Here is a 17115-nt window from a genome sequence, read left to right as displayed (position 1 = left end):
TCAGTTTGCAGCCACAGCTATAATAACTTGCACAAACTTCACTACTGTCAATGTAGCAAACTCCTGATATGTTTATCGTAATATTAGCAAATTTAACTCTGAGCTACATAAAGATAAAGGACCAGTGACAGAGTCTAGGGCTTGAATACCACAGAGGGATTTGAAAACTAAGATGCAAGTGTTAAAGTTCAGGACTTATCATTGGTAAGTTGCTGAACATGGAGGCGATTGGTACAAAAATGATTTGCAGCCTTTCTCAGATAACTGATAATCTCCTCTTATTTCCTAGTAGCCCATAACTTTTGTTATCCAAACTCATTTACGTGGCTAGAAAGCCAGAGTTTTAGCTGCCTGAGCCAGACTTGATGCATAACATTTACACGTCTTTTACAGGTGTGTGGTAATGGTTGGAATGCCATTTCCCAATGTGAACTCACCAGAGCTGCAGGAAAGGATGGCGTACCTGGATAAGGCCATGGTATGTTGGGTGGAGCTCAAATACAAACTCCATTTATGGTGGAAAGGCTGAAGTAAATGTGTTTAAATTCCCAGACACTGATAGGATCCTGTTTCTCGGCTCTCAACATATTATAACCCCTCACTGAGGATCTTTGGCATCATGAGTGAGCTTTGCTTAATGTCTTGTATTTATGGAGATACATTAATATTGGCATTCCATTTTCATCCTGGGCTGAGTTATACGTACTGTAGATTTCAAGATCAAACTAAATTATTTGCTAATCATTTGCTTATCCCATATTTCAACATTTACAATGAAGAATCTTGGCACAAAATGTTGAGTGTTCTTCTTAATAGATTCTGCCTGGCTTGATGAGTTCTTCCAGCATTTTGTGTGTGTTATTCTCCTCCTTATGTGCTTTCCCTGGAGATGTTGAGATAATAAGTTTATAATGTGTGTTTTCCCCCCAGTAAGGGGAAAAACAGGTGTTCTCGTTTCACAGCGAGAGAGGAGACATAACAAACGATTTGCTGATTTACGATGTTAAAAGTCTGTTGCGTCACTTCTTCCAAACTCTGCGCCCAGAGAGTCAGCACCAAAAAGTTCTCCAGGCACACCACCCCCAGCAGCTAACCTGCTTCTCCCGATGTTCCGTGTTCTCCCGCGACACTTCAGTCGGGGCACTGGCCTAGAATCAGCATAACCCCAGAGGAAGGTGCGCTCGTCTTCCAGGCCGCGTCCTTGGGATATCAAAATGGGCCAGTCATGAGGCCCTGAGAGCGGGTCCCATTCCCGCAAAGAACCAAAGTCAGATTTATTGGTATTTTAGAATGAAGGTAGATTATTGGACGGGAAAGATGGGGTAAGGGAGTCAAACAAGTTTAGATGGCTGTGAGGATCTTAGAGGGTTGGGTAAGACACTGGACAGATTTTGAGGGCCAGAGAGTGGTTGAAGGGAGCCCATTCGGTAGAGATCATTGAATTTGAGGTGGAGGGAGTTGAAGGTGATCACTGTAAGAAAAGATAAACCAGGCACTCAGTGTCACAGAAAGAGAAACATTTATGTTTCACTAGAAATGACATTAGCCCCCGTGGTTAAGTGTTGCAACCGTTTTCAAGGCTCTTGCTGCAATAAAGGTCAGCCCACTGTTAGCCTTCCTAGCTGCCTATCACACATTCGGGTTAGCTTTAAATAATTTGTATACAAGGTGAAACAATAACTCTTCCATATCTCTCCATTTATAAGAAAATTACTTGTGCTAAGCTAAATGACCTCACAGTTTTGTATGTAGAAGATGAGGGTGGAGAGCCTGTTTGTGTGTGAGAAAATGCAGCAGGAACAAGAGAGTGTCTCTGTGAGTAATGGAGGGAAAGACATGAAGAGTGAAGGAACTAATGTGATACACTTTCAAAAACTGTATCAACACAAAATGTTTAAGCAATTCTAAAGTGCCCATCATTGTAAATAAGGCAACAGAAAAGTAGGTTGCCATTCAAAACATGCAGATAATCTTCTCTGCTACAGTGTTTCATTCCTTCCTTTTTTTAATATTTGATTTTGGAAACCATTTAAGTGTTTCTGATTGCCTCATTTTACCATTTATAGCCAAGGGTGTCTGCCTGGTTCTCAGCTTATTGGTTCCCTGTGCAAGAAGTTACAAGAGCAAATGGATTGCAGAAGAATGCTGATCTCAATCAGTTCTCTTAGTCAACTCTCTGCCACTGGCAGCAGAGATGTTTTCTGTTTCAACTTGCTTTTGTCTATTCTTGCACAAGCAAATTGGGGCAATGTTGTGATGCTACCATAAAATATTTATTCTTTAATCTTTCCTGCTTTATACCATTGTGGACTAGTGATTGGTCATCGTGCATGAAGGTAACTATAATTTGTTAATTGTACCTTCAATTGGTGGCATCATGTGTTACATTGATGCTCTGAGCTTTATGAGTAATGTAGTCAGTAACACCTGGTATAGTTTGTCGTGTTACCTGGAAACCTACACGTAGTGACAGCACTATTCTGAAACACAGGGATGATTGGACAATTCCACTCGGTTGAACAGGCAACTGCAATATAGTACCTGTAATCAGAATGAACCACATAACTTACATGTGGAATTTAATGTAGAAGATTGTCGTGGGTTACAGTGGAAAATTGATAGGATGCAGAGCTGAGTTGAGAAGTTGTAGATGGATTTCAACCCAGAAAAATGTGAAGTGATTCATTTTTTAGGTCATATCTGAAGGCAGAATACAGGGTTAATGGCAGGACTCTTAGCAGTGTGGAAGGACAGAGGGATTGAGGGGTCCACATCCAGAGATTCCTCAAAGTAGCTGTGCTAGTTGATAGAATGGTTAAGAAGGTGTATAGTGTGTTTGGCCTTCATTAATCGGGGGATTGAATACAAGAGCCACAAAATCATAGAGGCATAGAAAACCTACAGCACAATACAGGCCCTTTGGCCCACAGTGCTAAACATGTGTTTAGAAATTACCTAGGATTACCCAAAACCCTCTATTTTTCTAAGCTCCATGTAGGAGTCTCTTAAAAGACCCTATCGTATCTGCCTCCACCACCATCGCCAGCAGCCCATTCAACGCACTCACCACTCTCTGCATAAAATAAAACTTACCCTTGACATCTCCTCTGTATCTAGTTCCAAACACTTTAAAACTGTGCCCTCTCATGGTAGCCATTTCAGCCCTGGGAAAAAGCCTCTGTCTATCCACATGATCAATGCTTCTCATCATCAGGTGAGAAGGCCTGATACACCTCTATCGTCACCTCTTATCCTCTGCTGTTCCAAGGAGAAAAAGCCGAGTTTACTCAACCTATTCTCATAAGGCATGCTCCCCAATCCAGGCAACATCCTTGTAAATCTCCTCTGCACCCTTTCTATATTTTCCACATCCTTCCTGTAGTCAGGTGACCAGAACTGAGCACAGTACTCCAAGTGGGGTCTGACCAGGGTCCTATATAGCTGCAACATTACCTCTCGGCCTTAAACTCAATCCGACCATTGATGAAAGCTAATGCACTGTATGCCGCCTTAACCACAGAGTCAACCTGCGCAGCTGCTTTGAGTGTCCTATGGACTCGGACCCCAAGTTCTCTCTGATCCTCCACACTGTCAAGAGTCTTCCATTAATGCTATATCCTACCATCATATTTGACCTACCAAAATGAACCACCCCACACTTATCTGGATTGAACTCCATCTGCCACTTCTCAGCCCAGTTTTGCATCCTACCGCTGTAACCTCTGACAACCCTCCACACTCTGCACAACACCCCCCAACCTTTGTGTCATCAGCAAATTTACTACCCCATCCCCCCATTTCCTCATCCAGGATAAAAGTCATGAAGAGAAGGGGTCCCAGAACAGATCCCTGAGGCACACCACTGGTCAACAACCTCCATGCAGAATGTAGCTCTATGAAATCCTAGTTAGACTACACTTGGAATACAGTATTGTGTTCAGTTCTGGTTGCCTCATGATAGAAAGATGATGGAAGCTTTAGAGAGGGTGCAGAGGAGATTTGATGTTTGGTGTATTGTGACTGTAGAATGTCTGCCTGGCTCCATCTCCAACTCATTAACTGGTATAAGTATTGTAAATCAAGAATTTGATAAAAACTAATGTCATTTGTAAATTAATCTATCCAATAGGTTCAGTGAAATAATGTAATCTAAAACAAGCCAAATTAATAAAATATATTCTTGCTGTTGTGCATTTCACTTCCACAGACAAAAAGTGATGGGAAGAATCCAGGAAAAGTATTATTGGAAAACCTGTGCATGAAAGCTGTCAACCAGTCCATAGGTAGGTGACTATAATGTGGAAGTAGAGGTGGAGGGCAACTCGATTATTGGTATTGGAAAAAACTACAGCATCAGTGTTGTACAGATAGGACCCAAATGGAAACAAGGAAGGAAATGGTATGAGGGGGAAACATTACAAAGCAGGGCAAGAGGACAGTTGGTTACAGTGATGTTTAAGAGTGAACAGGAGGGTCATGGTAAGGTTCTATAGGAGAAGCTTTAAGGTTGTGTTGATAGTGATATTCATTAACCTTTTCATTTAGACTGGTACAAAATCTATTCTTGTGTAATCTCCAGTGTCCCGATGTAGGTTTTCCCTGGCGCCAACAACATTCTGGTGACTTTGAGTTTCCATTGGGCTTTCTAGTTCCCTCACACAGCCCAGAGACAGGATTAGCAAAAGTAAATCACTCCTAGCTTAAGTAAATGGAAGGAGAATCAAGGAGTGTTGTTAAGGCATGTGAAAGATAATAGGTCATTTGAAAATAATTGGGGGAATAGAATTGCTCCAAGAGCTGGCATCAACTCAATGGACTGAACAGCCTGTGGGGAAATTTGGAATTCCACAGTTGCTACTCAAATAATTCTGGCATTGAGCTATTTGGAAGTAGTAATACAAGCCCATGAAGGTCAAAGTGATTTGTGCTGTAGCACAGTTTTCAAATCTGTGACTTACCAGACTTGTAGCTTGTTTGATGTGAAACTCTTGCACGTCAATATTCCAGTATTCATGTACTGTACTGTTTATAGGGCGAGCGATCCGCCATCATGAGGACTATGCTAATATTATGTTCTTGGATCATCGCTATACCCAACCGAGAATTCTTTGCAAGTTGCCAGGTTGGATCAGAGGGCGAACACGGACCGAAGTTTCATTTGGACCTGCCCTTGGAGCTGTTGGAAAGGTGGGCCATCTGAGATGTAATATTTAATACTTGCCAAACTGTAGTGAACTTACCATTGACTGTGTATTGAATGGATGACTTCAGATATCATTTAATAATATCAGTTGGTTAAGAGAAAATTAATGCACTTAAAATATAATAAATCTCACTGATTTTTGTGTTATTGCAGTTTTTCAGGAATAGGAAGTCCCTTGGAGATGCTATGTGAATGGCAGGACCATCACTGGAAAGGGAGATGCTTGTGTTAACTACAACTGATTCATCCTACTCAGCTAGTTACATACCCCTTCCCCAGTTGTATGACAGTTATACAAAATTGATTCTTATCCTTTCCATTTTGCTTGTCACTTTTCTTCAGTTATTTGATAGGTATTACGTGCTTTTAAACACTTGTGAATTAAATATTTATATTCTCTTTTGCTGAAACAAATCATGTAATAAATAATTTAAAGATTGCCTGTGTTCCAGAACCAGCTGTACTTTGAGCCAAGCTGCTTCAGTATTGTTACAACATTGGCATATACACATCAATGTGGAGAGCCTCTGATCTACACCTCATCTGCAAAAGAATATAAATCAACCCAGCTAATTACATTCAAAGAGATGGAAATAGTCATTGACAATGCCTGCAAGTGGTATTAGTGTTTTAGAACAGTACTGGCCCTTTGGCCCACGATATGCTAACCCTTTCCTCCCACATAACCCTCCATTTTTGTATAATTTGTGTGCCTATAAATCCTCCTAAATGTGACTAATGGATCTGCCTTTTCCCCCACCCCTGACAACACGTTCCACACATGTACCACTATATATGTGGAGTAGGGGAACTTGCCTCTGACATCTCATAAAATGATGCCCCCTTGGTTTAGCCATTTCCACCATGGAAAAATGTCTGGCTGTCCAGGGTGTCATTGTGAAGTTATATTGCCACAGGGCAGAGTTGTACGGTGAGGCCGGTTTATCTGTGATGTTTATCTTAATGACGTTGAGTACCTAATCTCATTTGCTTCAGTGAATAAGCTTATGATAGCTTCAGACTTGCCCTCTGAACATGTGCAGACAAAAATGTATCCACTTTTTGCAGCAAGAACACAGGTTTGGGTGACCTTGGTTCTGGAATGTTATGCACTTGAAAGAAAATCCTCCAAGAAGTAGTGGATATGGCCCAGTCCATCACGGGTAAAGCCCTCCCCACTATCGAGCACATCTAAACGGAGTGTTGTCCATCATCAAGGACCCCTCCACCCAGCTTGTGCTCTTCTCGCTACGGCCATCAGGAAGAAGGTTCTGGAACCTCAGGACTTGCACCACCAGGTTCAGGAATGGTTACTACCCTCAACCATCAGGCTCTTTAACCACCGTGGGTAACTTAATTTGCCTCATCACTGAAACATTCCCACAACCTATGAGCTCAGTTTGAAGGACCCTATCTCATGTTATTAATATTTATTGCTTATTTATTATTATTTCATTCTTTCTGTATTTTCAGTTTCTTGTCTTTTGCACACTGGTTGTAGCCCAGTTGGGGTGGTTTGTCAATGATTTTGTTATGGTTATTATTCATTATGGATTTATTGAGTATGCTCGCAAGAAAATGAATCTGAGGGTTGTATATAGTGACATATATGTACTTTGATAATAAATTTATTTTAACTATTGCAGTAGGTTGTCAAGTATGATAGGTGAGAAGATAAGTGTGCTTTAAATTGCAGAGAAGCAGGCAGTGGAAAGTACAAATAAGAACATGGCAAACTTTGCAGTCCATAAAGTAAGATCACAATGTTCTTTATCAATTTTCACCCAGGATATGTAAATTGTGCAATGCATAGAAACATTTCACAACCGATATAATTTCTTGGCCAAAACCTACTGTGAAAATAACTTTGTAGCAAGACATGTTTCGGAATTCAAGATGGAAATATATCTTAGCCCCTAATGTCTGTCTCTGAAGCAATGAACTCAACATATTGAGACTAAAATTAAGTGAAATAATACATGTTCATAAAATGATAAAAGTATAGAACCAAAAATATAGACCATTTGGCCCTAAATATTACATTGCCATTTTGCAAGAGTCATCTAGTAATTCCATTTTGTTTAACTTTACTCAAAATCCTGCAGGTTTTCCAGTTCCCATTTGGAACTATCAGTATGTCGGATCCCCAAGACTCAGCTCGATGAACAGAACCCAAGAGAAATTGCTCCCCACCCATTCATTCTAGTGGCAATGATGAAAAATGTGCACCCCCTGGTTACTACCTGAGATACCAGTGCAGTTTCTCCCCATGTAAACTCACCGTGACAGGTGCCCTTCATTAGCCTTTCTCAGTCTGAGGTGAAAATCCTCACACCCACCCCCCCACTCACCCAAATCCCAGTTCCCCTTCTAAAGCCACAGACCGGGGAGGCAGCCACCTGACATCACGTACCTGGGATTGTGATGTCACGGTAACGAATTTAGGGGAGGGGTTTGTGATGTCACGAGGTCTGAGCTCCAGGGATCGTGACGTCATGCGACCGGGTTCGGTGGTGTTTTCAAACGGTACCGGTCTCCCTGTGACGAGCGCAGGTCTTTGGGGCGATGCCGGCACTTGGGCTGCTGCTGCTGTCAAACTTGGTGGTGGTGTGGGTCACCCCAGCTTCCCCTGCCCCTCTCGAGCCCCCTATCGTACTGCGCTGCCCCTCTGGGGTGACCCACAGGCTGGATTCGGCGGTGCGCTACACCTGCCTGTGGCAAGACTCGCTGGATATGGCCTTCAACCCGAGCCCGGGCACCAACACCAGTGCGCCCGCCCCCACCCTCAGCTGGGTCATCAACCAGAGAGAGGTGGCCTCCTCCCATCAGTGGTCGGGCCACCAGGAGATTCTCCAGGTGCCACGGGACTCGCCCATTGTCCTGCGCTACGTCTCGACCTCCTGCCCCAACTGCACCTACCAGCTGGTGCGCATCCATACCGCGAGGCTGCAGGTGCAACTTTTCAGCCTGTGGCCCGCCAAACCCCTGCTAGTCCAGCAGAACGTGCAGCTGGCCTGGTGCGCCAACCTGCGCAGCGCAAACTGGAGCTTCCACCTGAGCTGCGCGTACAGCGAGCCCAGTTTTACCAACCTGTCCAGCGACAGTCTGGGTAACGTGCCGAATGCCAGCTTGCCTGCTGACAAGGCGATCGCTTGCTCCAGCCAGTACCTATACGCAGCTCGGGTGCGCTTCTCGAGGGCGGGCAACTACACCTGCCACGTGGAGACAATAGGTACCCATGCCCTATCCCTCACCACCTTAAGCATCCAGCAGTCAGTGACCCACCTGCTGAGTGCCCAGACTGCCATCCTCCCCCGTGAACAGACGTTGGCCGTATCCTGGCACCTGTCAGCTGGGACAGGCGGCCTCTCCTACCAGCTGTCCACCCGTCCGGTCGCCCCCAGCTCCTGGAAACTGACCTATCATCCCAATGCCAAAGCCGCCCATCTCTGCCCCTGCACCTGGCCCCGGCCCCTCAGCAGCGAGTGCATGGCGCAGCTCCTATTACTGCTGGACAAGCCCGCTGGCTTCAGGACCTCCACTGCCACTATCGGCCTTCAGGACGGGGCTCTGTACTTCGTTCACAGTGATACCCGCATCATGCTAGCACCTGACCCCAACACCCCCGGAACTGTCTTCTACTACATCAGCGCTGACAATCGGCTGTACTACTCCAGAACTGACAGTCCGTCTGGAAATCGCAGGCACTTTGTTTTCATCAGAGCTTCTGAAATCAGCCACCTCTTACTGATAGATTACAGCACCTCTGGGAAATACAGATTCACCATTCAACTCTACCTAAATTGGGCCATTTACAATTCCTTGAAGAATCTGAACGTCAGACTCTCACCGTTTAATAGTGGTCCCACAACTGTGGGTGATCAGGCCAACGTGGTCTGGTTCATTCCCCTCCAGCATCCTGCCCTGCAGTGTGCCTGGAAATTTACACTGAATAGCGGTGCCAGAGTCGGTTTATATGGCTATGACCGGTTGGTTAAAGATGCGCAGTGCTACATCCCAGATGTCAAGCTTCCCTTTGACCCAAAGCAGTACTGGGGCTACTTAGTCGAGATGACTTGCTCAGCACCTGGGGATAAGCTCATCCGTATCGACGCGAGTATTGGTAGTTACATCAGCTCCACGAGCTCTGTTCTGTTCTGCTCCCTGATACCCTGCAAGCTACCTTTGCCCACCATACAGACTCCACCTCCTCCCGAGACCATTATCCAGACCACCAGGGGCACTGCCCTGATTGTTTATGGAAATGCTGGCTTACGCTGTGAGAGTACTAGATCAGTGGCCATCTCCTGGAAGCTCTATTTTTTGACAGGCAAGGATTCTGAGCCAGACTGGTCTCATAGCATACTGCTCCCACTCAGCACACACAATGACACTGCCACCCTGCACATCCCCAAGTTCACTTTGGATTATGGATTCTATCGCTTCGTCCTCAACGTGGCACTTTTCACCACAGATCCTAGCCTACCACACATCAACAATTCAGCCCAAGCTACTGTTGAAGTCACTAAAAGTACACTTGTTGCACTGATTGCTGGGGGTTCTTACAGAACAGTGGGTTTGGAGGACACCATCACACTGAATGCCTCCCTGAGTACTGACCCTGACTCACCCCATCCGCACCTGGGACTGAACTTTTCTTGGTACTGTACAACAAAATTTTCTGACTATGACACTATGACTCTCTCCCATAACAACTACTGTTGTGTCAGTAAACCTGAACTGAAGTGGAACTCTGCTGTATCCCAAACCTTAGTCATTCCTCCCCACACACTGGCTCTGAATAAGAGCTTCTACTTCCGAGTGGTAGTTCAAAAAGACATGAGGACCAGTTACTTTGATCAAACCATCGCAGTGGTCTCCCACTTTGTGCCAAAGATGTTGATAATTTGCATTGAGAATTGCCAGAGGTTCCTGTTACCAACCGATCGGTTCATCCTGGCTGGAGTTTGCTCAAATTGCCCAGATTCCAGTCAGATGACATTCCAGTGGAAACTGCTTTCAAGGTCCTCGGGTTCTGAAGTGATGTTCGACTGGGCATCAGGAAGTCTCACAGGAAACTCCATGGCTTACGTGTCATTGAATCCCTTGTCGTTTGTACACTTGATTGATGAGTGGTATACTTTTGAACTGAATGCTACCACTTCCACTGGTTCCCAAAGTCTCAATAGGTATGACTTTTTTGTCAACTCTCCTCCAAAGGATGGACGCTGTGTTATCACCCCAAAGTATGGATGGGCCCATCATACTAAATTTACTTTGACATGCGTGAAATTCATGGACAGAGATAAACCTTTCCGTTACCTAGTTATTGCAAAAACATATTATCCAACTGGCTATATAGATAGTCTAAAGAACAGCCTTCTTGGTTCAACTGTATACTTTGGATACAGACCCAAATCAACATCCTTTTACCTTCCAGTGGGGAGCATCCTGGGCCAGCACATGTTGATTATTGCTGTCCAGGTATTTGATAGCAAGGGTGTATACATGACACTGTACCTTAAGGTCAGAGTGTATGATATCCCAATTGATCCAACTAAGGGTTCAAAAGTGGACAAGCTGTATGGTTTTGTGGAAGGAAAGCAGGCAGCTTTGACAACTTTGCTTCATGAAACAGATTACCTGAAAGCAAACCAACTGCTCTATGAGATTGCTTCCATGCTAAACTATGGCATTTTCAAGGATAAGGATAAGGTCAAGGTCATTAAGCTTCGTGAAACTCTTGTCAATGTCTCTGCTAGCATTCCAGTCATATACCCCAACCTTATCTATCAAATATCCGCCTCAATATATGCAGCAGCTCAGAAGGAGGAGCAGCTCAGTCAACATGCCCAACGTCTTGCTGCCACAAAGCTATTAGAACTTTCGTTGATTGTTTTGAATTACACGAAAGAAGCAGTGATACTTTCTGAAAGAGCTGAACTGTTGTCCTGCAGTATCCTGACCGCGGCTTCCGATGTGATGGCTGCCTTTTCCTTCCACTTTCCACCTCAGGTTTCTGTGGCTGGCATGACTCTGAACAATGAACAGCAGCAAGTCATAGCTGATATGTTCCCTACCCTAAGGACTTTGACAGAAGCAGTGTCTCACAAGAAAGTTCCAGGTCAAAAAGATACAACTATGACAACTAGTCAATGGGAAATAACTGTGAAGAAAGTTGAGAAACGCAACCTTGAGGATTCTTACCTTTTTGACTTGGATTGTGCCAACTGCATTTACCCACTGTTAACAAGAAGTGTCATGGGAGCTACACAGCCAGTGTCCTCTGTAGTTTATAAGTTTGAAAAAAATCCTGTGCCATGGCTTGGAAATGCATCTCACGTTGCTACAGATGTGATGGCCTTCCACATGTCTACTCTGGATAACAGTGGAACAGTGTATATGGATGATGCCAAACAGATAGAGATGCTTATGGTCAGAAACGACATTGTGTCCAACCAAAGAATTAAATTGACTAAAGATCCCGAGCGAATTGATGTGGTTGTAGGGCAGTTTAGGATTGTAATGGGCTCCATCTCAGCTCCAGAAGTCTTCTTACAGTTAACTGCGGACTTGAATTCTGTCCTCACGGTCAGCATTTACTCAGGGAAGGCAACTGCTGATCAACTCCCAGCTCGGAGATACATTATTCCACACTGTGATTCAGGACCAACCCTACAGAAGGGTAGCCATATACCAGATCCTTACATTATTAGCATCCCAACTAGCTTGTTCCAGAAAAATGCGACTGACCCAAAACATGGCAGATACATCAGCATTGCTATTGAGGCAAAATCCCCAAAGCCTCGTGCAGTCATTAATGTGGGGCTTGAAATCTCAGTCTTCACTGTGAACTGTCTGTCTTTCCAAGGAAAGTCTGACAATTGGGATTCCTTCTCATGCACAGCAGGACCTCTCACTAACAGCAAGAAAGTGCATTGTATCTGCACCCAACTCTACAGTAACAAAACCAAGAGGGACCTGAGCCTGAAGTTTCCATGGTTCCTGGCTGCCAGTATCTTGGTCTTACCCAATGTTATCGATCTGTATGAAACTGGAGAGTTAATTGTTACATTGCCAACAAATCCAGTGACACTAATTGTAGTCTTAATCATTTTCCTCATCTACTTCATTCTGCTTTGCTGGGCATGGAGAAAACGCAAGAGAGACAAGAAAGAAATTATCATTCTTCCTGACAATGACCCTTGTGATGCTGCTTGTTACTTAGTGACTCTTTATACAGGGGGACGACCTGATGCTGGAACAACTGCAGATGTCTTCCTGACTCTGGTTGGCATGTCTTCTGAGAGTGATGCTTACCTTCTCCATCATCCAGAGCATCAGACTTTCAGAAGAAATAGCGTGGACACTTTCTTGCTCACTGCCAGGATCGATCTAGGGGAGCTTACCTTTATCAGAGTCTGGCACAATAATGTCGGACCTTCACCCTCCTGGTACCTCAGCCGGGTGAAAGTGCAAAATGTGCTAACGGGGCAGCAATGGTATTTCTTCTGCAGGAAGTGGCTAACTACCATGAGAAGTAAAAGTGCATTGCTTGGGACTTTTCCCATCACCAGTGCTGACACCTTGCTGAGAAGACAGGATGTCTTTTTCATTGAAGTGTCCAGCAGGATGGAAAAAGAACACTTGTGGTTCTCTGTCTTTGCCCTCCACGTTAACCAGTCCTTCACTAGAATTCAGCGGCTGTCCTGCTTCTTGGCTATGCTGTTATGCAGTTTACTAATCAGCATAATGCTCTTCCAATTGAATAAACAGGAAGCGTTTTGGGACAATGTAGGTACTTCTTTCAAGATTGCTGTTGAAAGTGCATTGGTGATGGTACCTGTGGAGCTCCTAATATCTGGCTTATTTTTATATGCGCAAAGGAAAAGAGAATCCTTATTGGTAAAAGGAGACCAAGAAGCTGACAATAACTCAGTTGGGAATCTTAACTTGAAATCAAACTTAAGAGAAAGGTTGAAGCATTGGTACTTGATGGATAAACCAGTTAGTGAAGTTGAAGAAAGTCAGAAGAAAGCGGTGGATATGCCAAAAGATGATCACTATAGTTATTTGTCCTACATTGTGGGTGAGGACCACACCCAGAAAACCCAGAAATCCTCAGCCAAAAACAACAAAAACTGCATCATTCCAGAATCCATGGCAGATCAAATTACGAGGGAAGAGGAAGTGGAGGGATCAGCTGGAAGAAAGAACAAGGCTGTAAAAATGGACAAGCCATTGGCCCAACCACTTCCAATTAGACCTGCAAGACAGAAGAGGATGAAAGATAGATTTCACCAATCCTCCAAAAGCATACGCCCACGAAAAAAATCGAGTGTTTTACTTTCTCGATGTCTCTTGTGTCTGGCTTGGTGCATTATTTGGCTGGTGTCAATTGTATCTGCAGTGCTTATAGTATTGTATGGACTGAAATATGGTTTACAAACCTCTTGGATATGGCTGGTAGCTTCTGTTGCTTCCTTTTTCCAGAGTATTTTCTTATTGCAGCCCCTGAAGATTATGGCCTTTGCTGCTCTTTTTGCCTTGAGCCACAGACGTACCCGAGATATGGACTGGTCCACAGGGATTGAGATGCTGGAGATTAGTACAGATAACCTGCCCAGGAATAACATTGACTGTCTCCGGTTAGAAACCCCGGTCAGAAAGCAATATAGACCACTGGAGGGTGATGAGCTAATACTGGCCAAGAAGAAAGGGATTATCAGAAAGCGTGCATTGGTGTTGTGCACACAGATGTTGTTGCACCTGGTTTTCCTCGGATTCCTACTCTATTCAGTGGTCATCACGGACTACAGCAATGGTTACTACTATAGCCGCATCATTCGGCAAGAATTTTCCAAGAATCTGGAGAGGGTTAATACTGTCCGAGAGTTCTACACCTGGATGATAATCACTTTTTTGCCCTTGATTCATGGTGACTCAAATCTGTCTTTAATGAATGGGACCAATTCTGTGATTCTAGGATTGCCACGGATGCGGCAGATCAGATCCAGACAAAGGTCAGTAGAGTGTTTTTCAAAGCCCAATGCTGTGTCCATTATCCTGGATAAATTCCAATGTCGACCCTTGTTTAATACCAATCAAGAAGACACTAAGAACTACAATGGATCCTGGGATGTGTCCATTGAAAATGTCTCTGTAACGGGCTCCTTGGACTACACTGGGTGGTTGTATGAAGTCAACAATTCCCCTTGGTTCTATAATACACGTGGTGTATATCGTGATTATTCACTGGGGGGCTACTCCATCTACTTCTCTTCAAATAACCTACAGACATCAATAGCAAGATTATTGACCCTCCAGAATAGCAACTGGATTGACAAGAGCACATGGGTGGTAGTCATTGAAACCACCATGTACAATGCAAATGTTGACTTATTGTGCAGCATTTCACTAATTCTAGAGACAGTCCCTCTTGGAGTGGTGAGCAAGAAGTTGTCGGTGAAATCCTTTTCCCTTAGACTCTTTAAGAGAGGAGAAGTGAACTGGATCCCCATCAGTATCCTCTTCATGCTCTTCTTCATTGTATTTGCCATACAAGAATGTAAGGCAATGAGACAGAAAGGATACACATACTTGCAGAAATTAGAAAACATTACCAGCTTGATCATAGTAGTGCTGCTGCTGATGACGATAATTCTTCATCTAGCTAAGTTATTATTAGTGCGCAGAATGCTGAAGTTCTATAAGAAGAATCCAGCCTCTTTCATTGCCTTTCATGTCCTTTCCGCCTTGGATCAGCTACTCAGAATCAATGTTGCTTTCTTACTCTTTGTCACCATTGTGAAGTTGCTTAGGTATACGCAGTTTCTCTACCACGTGCGTCTAGCTCAGAAGGCCATTAGCGTAGGTTTTCCAGCAATCTACTCCCTGGCTCAGCTATTGGTCATGTGCTCACTTTTTTTTATGTCACTTGGCCACCTGCTCTTTGGTCAGTACAATAAGAATTTCAATACTATGATTCATGCAGCACAAACCATTGTGTCATACTACTCAGGACAATTCAAAAACATTGATTTTGTTTACAGCGGGGTTATTGGTGGAATCTACCTGATAATCTTCGTTTTTATTATGAACTGTATCCTGATAAATCTTTTTCAATCGGTGGTCATTCTGTCCTATGGGGATATGAAACAATTTATTTATGAAAAGCCGGCTGAGGAGGCAGAGGTGGCAATGTTTATTATACAAGAATGTAAGCGTGTCTGGAATGCATTGTGGAAGAAAACTCCTCCCGAAGATAGCAATGAAGTTCTGACAACTTTGTTTTATGGAAGAGGCGCCAAAAGAACTTACGGCTTAAAAAGGAAGACATTTAATAGGAAGAAGAAGCAAAACTACTTATTTATTTGATTATCCAGATCTACTAGCTAAGAAACCTGCAGGGATACAGTCCAGAAAAGAAATGTGGGCAGATAACTTTCAGTGTGAAATTCTTATAATTTATTTTCAAGGCCCGTTTACTTTGCCATAGGTACTTAACCAGTTCATTAGGCCACAGAAAGACAAATTCAGTTTTATTCATGTATGCATTAGCTTCTTGAGAATTACGAGTTCCGACTGCAGTATGTGGTTCTCTGTGATGAACCGTGATAAACTACCATGTTCCGACAGCGTTACAAAATGGGGAAGTTAACATTCACTGGTAGGCTTAAAATACCCATCGGATTTATTTAACACTGATTGCAAATGATACTGCTTCAAAGTTTTCACTCATTTTTCCTGTAATATAAACAGTGTTCTTAGCCATTCCATATAGTAAATTATTGCATGTTCCGTTCTTTTAACCTCTGTCCTAACTTTCACAGTGAATGTTTCTATTGCTTTTTTGTTATAAACCTTCTTGTGAAGGAGATTTGGAGTAATTATAGACTTGGAGTTTGTTGTGATCTTACTGTTTTATCAAAATATGTAACTGTTGTTTCAATGTATTGAATAGGAAATCAACCCCAGAAACAAAATAGAACATTCCTGCATTTTGATATCTGATTAATAGTTTGTGTTGTAAAATGGCTTAGCAAATGAGGAATGCCCAAGACGAACAAATCAAAGACCATCCTGAAAATTTGAATAAGAGATACTACTACACAAGGGTACACAGGTTAGAGAAATATAGATATAGTTGTTTAGTGCAAAATCAGATAAAAAGACTGAATATAATTTTCCTTTACTGTTCCCTGCCCATATCAATAATTCTTCTTTGGGTGCACCATATGGCTCAAAGACTAAGACCTCAGTTCCCGGTAGCACACACAAAATGCTGGAGGAATTCAACAGGCCAGGCAGCATCTATGGAAAAAAAGTACAGTTAACATTTTGAGTTGCAACCCTTTGGCAGTACAACATCGATTTCTCAAACTTCTGGTAATGCCCCCCACCCTCTCTCTCCTTCACCATTTCCCTCTCTCACCCTATCTCCTTGCCTGCCCATTGCCTCCATCTGGTGCTCCTCCCCCTCCCCTTTCTTCCATGGCATTCTGTCTCTTTTACCAATTTACTTATCGTTCTTTACTTTATTCCCTCCCCCTTCAAGTTTCACCTATCACCTTGTGTGTCTCTCTTCAGTTCCCACACCTTTTAAATCTACTCAGCTTTTTTTCTCCAGTCCTGCCAAAGGGTTTCAGTCCAAAACACCATCTGTACTCTTTCTGGATGCTGCCTGGCCTGCTGCATTCCTCCAGCATTTTGTGTGTGTTGCTCCATTATCACTCAGTGCCTCCTACTGCCAAGCCAATTTTGAATGCAATTTGCTATCTTAACCTTTGTTCCATGTGACCTGACTCCTGGATCACCATACAATGTGGTTCCTTTTCAAAGGTGATGCTGAAGTACATGTGGATATCCGTTGCCCTGCCCTTCTCAATTCCCTTGGTCACATCTTCAAAAAT

At 43.5% G+C, this 17115-nt stretch overlaps 2 protein-coding genes across 3 annotated transcripts in view; both read left to right on the top strand.

The window, feature by feature from the left end:
* Positions 1-5642, top strand: part of ddx11 (DEAD/H (Asp-Glu-Ala-Asp/His) box helicase 11) — a 113036-nt gene extending 107394 nt beyond the window's left edge. For both annotated transcript variants that reach the window (XM_073058922.1, XM_073058923.1), the window contains 4 exons: positions 394-478; positions 4208-4283; positions 5033-5187; positions 5357-5642. In XM_073058922.1, the coding sequence (XP_072915023.1) occupies positions 394-478; positions 4208-4283; positions 5033-5187; positions 5357-5395 (355 nt within the window). In that variant the 3' untranslated portion in view covers positions 5396-5642. The remainder of the gene's footprint in view (positions 1-393; positions 479-4207; positions 4284-5032; positions 5188-5356) is intronic.
* Positions 5643-7768: 2126 nt separating this feature from the next.
* On the top strand, positions 7769-15580 carry LOC140734022 (polycystin family receptor for egg jelly-like). Its single transcript, XM_073057601.1, has one exon. It carries the CDS (start codon positions 7769-7771, stop codon positions 15578-15580), a length of 7812 nt encoding a protein of 2603 aa, XP_072913702.1.
* The last annotated feature ends 1535 nt before the right edge of the window (positions 15581-17115 follow it).

This window comes from Hemitrygon akajei, chromosome 10 (genome assembly GCF_048418815.1).
Source record: "Hemitrygon akajei chromosome 10, sHemAka1.3, whole genome shotgun sequence".
NCBI classification, from domain to species: Eukaryota; Metazoa; Chordata; class Chondrichthyes; order Myliobatiformes; family Dasyatidae; genus Hemitrygon; species Hemitrygon akajei.
The sequence above is the reverse complement of the archived record's forward strand: the minus strand, read 5'-3'. Positions and strand labels throughout refer to the sequence as shown.